Source organism: Mandrillus leucophaeus, unplaced genomic scaffold, assembly GCF_000951045.1.
Source record: "Mandrillus leucophaeus isolate KB7577 unplaced genomic scaffold, Mleu.le_1.0 Scaffold14, whole genome shotgun sequence".
NCBI lineage: Eukaryota > Metazoa > Chordata > Mammalia > Primates > Cercopithecidae > Mandrillus > Mandrillus leucophaeus.
Genome location: NW_012101365.1, coordinates 2,108,873 through 2,116,213, shown reverse-complemented (window position 1 = coordinate 2,116,213; position 7,341 = coordinate 2,108,873). Strand labels below are relative to the sequence as shown.

Below are 7,341 nucleotides of genomic sequence, written 5' to 3'. Positions count from 1 at the left end.
CTCCGCCTCCCAAGTTCGAGCGATTCTCCTGCCTCAGCCTCCTGAGTAGCTGGGATTACAGGTGTGCACCACCATGCCTGGCTAATTTTTGTATTTTTAGTAGAGACAGGGTTTCGCCATGTTGGTCAGGCTGGTCTTGAACTCCTGACCTTGTGATCCGCCCACCTTGACCTCCCAAAGTACTGAGATTACAGGCGTGAGCCACCGCATCTGGCCCAGAGACTTGTATCTTTCACAATACCTTTCAGGAAGTTGTCAAAATGTGTGCAAAAAAGGCCTGTGAAAAAGAAACACTTTTTTTTCTGGGCCCCTTAGAGGCTCTTGATAACCTGTACTAATGAAGAAATGCGTAGTCTGGAACATCAGATTATTTAAAAAAAACACATACACACAATAAAAGCGCTTGTATTTCGTTTCTGATAAATTATGAGTTTGGAAGCAGCAAATTTTAACAATTAATTATATTTTGTTTGAGTTCATATTAAAATCAGTTTGCATTCCCCAAGGCTAACATTAAAACATCATCTTAGAAAATCCACAACATGGATTAACCTTTGTGTGACAAATGGAGTGTTGTCTACATTAAATTATTTTGACAAACACTGTAAACATGAAGAGTCTGGGATGGAAATGTTTAGATCATGAATCTCCTGAAAAATGTGCTGCTGCTTCTGCATATTCCAGAATAGTCATGAGGCAAATGTTCCAAACATCATTTCTACATTTCTCCCCACTGAAAAGGTGCTAGTTTACTGAATACAAGGACATCACCTGGCAACTTCCTTACCTGCTGTCTGTAAGCTCAAGCCCAGGTCCAACTTTGTGTGGGGCTTAGAGCTGATGAACAGGTAGCAGAGCACACAGGCGGTAACAATGAAGGTGAGAAGGACCATTGCTGCTACAGACAGGCCCACGAGAGCGCCAATGCTGGGGAGAGAAGACCACATGGGAGCTGAGAGTCAGGAAGGGACTTGGGAGGCAGATGTTATAATAGTGTTGTAGCTAGGCTAGAATGAGTCTGCTGGGAAGAAAATGTACAGAATAAAAATATTTTTTTAAAAATTTAGGTCAGGCACAGTGGCTCATGCCTGTAATCCCAGCACTTTGGGAGGCCGAGGCGGGCAGATCACTTAGGGTCAGGAATTCAAGACCAGCCTGGCCAACATGGTCTAAACACTAAAAATACAAAAATTGGCCGGACGTGGTGGTGGCTCCTGTAATCTGTAATCTCAGCTACTCGGGAGGCTGCGGCACTAGAATCACTTGAACTCGGGAGGCAGAGGTTGCAGTGAGCCAAGATCGTGCCACTGCACTCCAGCCTGGGTGACAGAGCAAGACTCTGTCTCAAAAAAGCCAAAAATGTTTTCAGATCTTTTAGATTTTAATTTTTTTTTTTTTTTTTTTTTTGAGATAGAGTCTTGCTCTGTCGCCCAGGCTGGAGTGCAGTGGCACAATCTCGGCTCACTACAAGCTCTGCCTCCCGGGTTCACGCCATTCTCCTGCCTCAGACTCCTGAGTAGCTGGGACTACAGGTGTCCGTCACCACACCCGGCTAATTTTTTGTATTTTTAGCAGAGACAGGGTTTCACCGTGTTAGCCAGGATGGTCTCGATCTCTTGACCTCATGATCCACCTGCCTCGGCCTCCCAAAGTGCTGGGATTACAGGCGTAAGCCACCGCGCCTGGCCTAGATCTTAATATCTAAGATAAGGGATAAATTTTTATGAACTTATTGATAATATTCATTGAAAAGAACAAGGTATACTACTAATTACATGGCATAACTCCAATTTAACTAAATAAGTATACATATATACTTAACTATACACATGTACACAATCAAGGTTGATGGAGATACACCAACTAACAGGCTGTCTCTGGGCAGTTCAGGATGTGGATGTCCTGTCTGGGGCCCCTTGGATGTTATCAGTGTGGAATACTCTGATATTCTGGCCAAAGTTTCCTTCTTTTTTTTTTTTTTTTTCTGAGACAGGATCTCACTCTGTCACCCAGGCTGGAGTACAGTGGCACCATCATGGCTCACTGCAACCTCAACCTTCCAGGCTCAAGTGATGCTCCTGTCTCAGCCTGTCGAGTAGCTGGGACTACAGGCATGTGCCACCACACTGAGCTAATTTTGATATTTCTTTGTACAAACCGGGTTTCACCATGTTGCCCAAGGTTGTGTCCAACTCTAGGCTCAAGCAATCTGCCCGCCTTGGCTATCCTGTCCAAAGTTTCTATTGCCAACAGCTGTTATGTCTTTGTTTGAGGGGTTTCTTGGGCCCAGAACAGTCTCCGTGGACACATTGGCAAGTCAATAGTGCAGGATAATCAATGCTGTCCTTACCCCACCAGCCCATGACCAATGACTGACAGAAATTGTTAGCTAAATATCCAGCTTCCTGGCCATCAGGTGGGATAACCCTGAGGAGTACATTCTACACTGGCTGGCAGAGTTTAAGCTCCAGTTACCTCTGGTGTAATTTGCTTGGTAATACACCATTGTTGGCTTCTTCCCCTCCCTGTCTCACTTTCTCATCCTCTACCAGTGATTTTTGGGATCACTTTCCACGTAAACTACTTGCCATCAAATCCTCATCTCAGAGTCTTCTGGTGAATCCAAGCTTAGACACTGGATTACTCATGACTTCTTTCTCTTTTTGTTTCTCTTGTGCTTTTCATATTTTTTACATTGAGTATATAGAGCTTTTCAGTTCTTTACTTTAATTAAACGTTGTTTTCTCATTTGAGATACCCTTACTGTTCATAGGCCTGTTATCTGGGAGACTTGTGCTTTGCTTGGGACCCGTGTGTGGGACAACGCTGGGTACCTGGATGGAAAGGGGCCTCTAAGAGAGGCCCTTTGAGGAGTGAGGGGGAGAGTTTTGTTTGTCCCCGTCTACCATTCTTTCTCCAGCCTTCTTGTCCATCCTCTTCCATGACTCTGGGGTGATATGTCCCAGATGGGAGGTCAGTCAGGGGGCAGACACTGTCTCTGCTGATCTGTACTGGTGACAGAGGAACCAAACTCCAAGGACAGAGTTGGGAACAACAGGGTAGGCTCCAAAGAAGGAAAATCTGTGCTTAGCATGAGATGAACTTCAAATGATCAGAGTCGTCCCATGGTGAATGTACTGCCTCAAGCGGGGATGAGTCCCTGTCATGGGAGAAGCTTGTGCAGGACACATGAATGAGTTACATCTTTCAACGAAGTTAGAGATTCCTACCCTGGGTAGGAAATTGGATTAGAGAGCCTCGGGCCTTCGAGGATTTCACTGTTCTGACTCTGAAAGATCAAAACCCACTATGACTCCTAAGAAAGAATTGGAGGGACAGCCTAACAACCAAGGGCTTTGGAGTCAGGTAGTTCTAAGTTCAAATCCTGGTTCTGCCAACTGAAAAATCACTTTACCACTCTGACCTTCATTTCCTTCATTTATAAACGTTTCTATCTCACCAGGTGGTGGGAAGGATGAAATGAAGTGCTGTAGACACGGTCTGACCACAAACTCTGCCTTCCGGCAAGGCTGCTGTCTTCTGGCTCACACCCTGGTAAAAAAACAGAACTAGTGATGGAGGAGGGTGTTTGGCAAGTGGACCAGACAGTGTGACAGCACCAACTGCTTCTGCACAGGGTGTCTTCACATCCTGAGGCACAATTTTAAAGATAGCAATTCTCCTTGAGCACTGTCTCTCCCAGGAAACAGTGCTTACCTGGAGATTTTGATGTTTTTAAGGACTGGCTTTCATGAAAAGAGACAAATGGAATTTACAGCAAAACAAGGTCTCCACCCTGCAATATGCTCTGTTAGGAGCATGCCGGAAGAGTTATTTCAAGGTTCAGAGCACGTTGATGTCCTAGACATCCTGAGGACTTTCAGTTCCTCTCCTGCACTTTGCAATTGTCTGTGGTATTTATGAATCACATTATGTCTGAGTCCAGGAAGAGTCGCCCTAGAGCCTTTTAGCCACTTGGGGTCACAGAATGGGAACACACTGACATGGGATGCGACCTCAGAGATCAGCCCATCCAAACCCCAACGAGAGCATTGTCTGAGCCACTAAAGCATGCCACGTCAGAGTTTCCAGGGCAACGGAAGGGACCACAAGGCACAAGAGCTGCAGAGGGAAGAGGCTAGTGGAAGAGGGAAGGAGTCCTGGCTGGGTGCTGAGAGAATTACTCACCTCTGTGTCCCCAGGGGCCAGCACAGTGCCCAGAAGACACTAGAGGGTCAGTGAGTATTTTTCAGATCATCTGAGTGGATCAGGTTATAAGAGAGATTCAGACAGTAGTAGACAGGACAAGCCAGGGCTTGGGATGAGACAGGCCTGAGTTTTCAACCCAGCTCTGCCACTGCCTCTCACTGGGACACTCCCAGATAGTAACAACCTCTCTCAAGTTTTCTCTTGTGTAAAATGAGGAGAAGTGCCAGGGTTGTGAATGCGTGAGAGCATCTAACCTTTGGAGAGTCTTAGGCAATGTTCTTTAAATCTCAGTCTGCTACGATATTGCTAGGAGATCTCAGACAATTCACTTCCACACTGAATTTCACTTCCCACACCTATGAACCAAGGAAAGGGAACTCTTTTATTGAGCACCTACTATATGCACTGGTCACTTTCATGTGCGTTATTTCTCTTAGTTCTTACAACAATTCCATCACAAATATCTCTATCACCATTTTAAAGTTGAGAGAAAATACCAGAAAGTTAAATAACTTTTCCAATCCACCTAGATAATAAGTGACAGGTTCTGACCAGCCCCAAAGCTCCACACTGTCTCTGTACTTACAAGGGAGGTCAGTACCGTCTTATTTCAACACCTAGCTCAATGCTAACTACACAGTGGGCCTTCAACAAAACTTCATTGTTTCACTTTAGGTGAATGCTGTGAAAGTGCCGTTGTGAGTATTATCACAGTGAGAGAAATCTGATACAGAAAAATTATCACAGTGAGAGAAATCTGACATAGCTGACTCCATCTTGCGTCTAACTTTCCAGCTGTCTTTCTTAATTCCTGGGCACAGGCCAAGTTAACTGTAAGAGGAATTTAGTTTATAGTTTAACCCTAAACCAAAGATGATAACAGCCCCTTCCTAAAACTAACACCCTCCTTGCTCAGGGACTGCAACTGCCTTTGTTAAACTAACAAATTAACCACAAGATTAGAATTGTTGGCTCAGGAGTTGCGTAGCTGGAGGTCACATGATTTGTAATCTCCTCAACTCCTCCTACAGGAGGAGTTGTAAAACCTAAAACTGGTGTTTGAGGTATCTTTCAGACCTTGCATTTTGATAGACCAGTTGGTGCCACCTGGACTATACTGGAAACTGGCTCAACTGGTTTTGTGAGCCCCCCTACCCAGCAACTGACTCAGCACAAGAAGGTAGCTTTGATCCCCCACAATTTTATCCTTAATCCAACCATTTAGCATTCCCTATTCCCTAGCCCTGTCTGCCACCAATGCTTGAAAAACTATAGTCTCTGAATTCTCTGGTGGGGTGGGGGGTGGGGAATGAGGGTGTGGATTTGAGAATTATGTCCTACTTTGCCACTTGGTTGGCCCTGTGATTATTAAACTCTTTCTTTGCTGCAAAACCTGTTGTTCTCAGTGCATTGGTTTTTCTGGGCAGCAAGCAAAATGAACTTGTCAAGTGATTACCGTTGTATCTCTAAATAAACTGTGAGTTCCTCAGGGGCAGGGAATAATTGATTTTTGTGTCTCCAATGCCTTGCAAAGTGCCTGGCACAAAGTAAAGGCTAGAATGAATGAATGAATGAATGAATGAATGAATGAATGAATATATGGATGAACAGAAAATACATTAATATAATTCCCTGGGTTATAGATAGCACAAATGTGTAGGATCTGATAACCTGGCCATCTGAAAATCATTTAGAATTGTGGATCGAGTCACCTAGAGAAAGCAATAATATTTGTAATTGTCATTGGCATATGTCAAGTTGATTTCATCTCTGTTATGTCATTTGACCCTCACCACTGCCTTAGTCAGAAATCCGGGCAATGATAGATCATCCTGCTGCCCATTTGATAGATGAAAAGCCAGAGACTTGAGAAGTTTTGGTGGCATAGGATGCTGTCCTTTCCCACCCAGAGGGCAGCAGCCTCTGCTCATACACCTCCAGGAACAGGAAAATCGCTAACTACTGAGATGGCCCACTAGATTTTTGCTGATGTCTGTTTCCCAAAGTAGTCTGAGGATCAAGTTCCATTCTCCAGGTGAGGCCTTTGGAGATGCAGAGGGATTGAGACCTATTACCCTCTCAACCCAACACTTAGGTTCCAGCAATGCAACCCCTTCCCGGAACAAATGGGGAAACTGAGGTCCTATGGGTGGAGATTCAACACTTCAAATATGGCCTGAGCTAGCTTCTGCACTATGCCATTGTCTCGTGATGAACTTGGAGGCAGCTCTGCCTCCCGAGTCTTCTGCCTTAGCTTGAGGATGAGGTACATCCCCAGCACTCACCACAGGGCTTGGCACACACTAAGTGCTCAGTAAAGAGTGCCCGAAAGAATGACTAAATACAAAAGGGAACCAAGGGTTGACGCGGGGCTGAGGCTGGGGTTGGGGTGTAGCACCAGGCAAGGGTTAAGGCTGGAGGCTAAGGTTTGGATGTAGATCTAGATATTAATAATATTTGGAGTCAGGATGTGGGAGAAGAGCTGAGGTGGGATTGCAGGCAGGACAGAAGAGGAGGTTGGGGATGGTGATAGAATAAGGTCTAGGATCAGTACTGGGGAGTGTGGAAAGTCAGGGATAAGGCTGGTGTTGATATTAGGAAGGGCACTTTGGTGGATGATGATTGGGGTGGAGTTAGGGCTGCCTGTGAATGTTTGAAGATGGAAGTTGCTATTAGGGGGAGGCTTGATATGTGATTTGGGATTGGGATGAGGGTGGGGATGGATCGAAGTTTGGGGTGGGGATAGAGTGAGGATTGTTTTGGGTTAGAGGAGGGGGAGGTCCGAGCATGACTCTAAATAATGGTTGGGGTCAGAATGAGGAAATCCAGCTGAGATGGGGTTTCAGGGGGTAGTAGGGTTGATGATGTGGGCATGAGGACGGTAAGGGCTGGAGACTGCTGCTGATGTTGTTCAGGTGGGCACTCGGATGAGGGCTGAGGCTGGGGTGAGGAGCTGAGACTGGAGTGGGGATCAAGGTAGGGTGAGGGCCAGGGCCGGTACCTGAGCCACCACATGTAGCTGTGCTCGTAGGGGAAGAAGCTGTGCGGGTCGTCGCAGCAGTACTTGTGGTCGCGGAAGCCGCAGCAGAAGACAGCAGCCGCCTCGCCCCCCGGCCGCGGGCAGCTGAAGCC

The 7,341-nt window shown here is 46.0% G+C and overlaps 1 protein-coding gene across 1 annotated transcript in view; it reads right to left on the bottom strand.

Annotated features, from left to right (window-relative positions):
* Positions 1-7,341, bottom strand: part of FAM159A (family with sequence similarity 159, member A) — a 36,852-nt gene that overhangs the window by 22,018 nt on the left and 7,493 nt on the right. The window contains exons 3-4 of the mRNA XM_011973880.1: positions 7,211-7,340; positions 788-927 (exon numbers count right to left, since the gene is read on the bottom strand). Of these exons, the coding sequence (XP_011829270.1) occupies positions 788-927; positions 7,211-7,340 (270 nt within the window). The remainder of the gene's footprint in view (positions 1-787; positions 928-7,210; position 7,341) is intronic.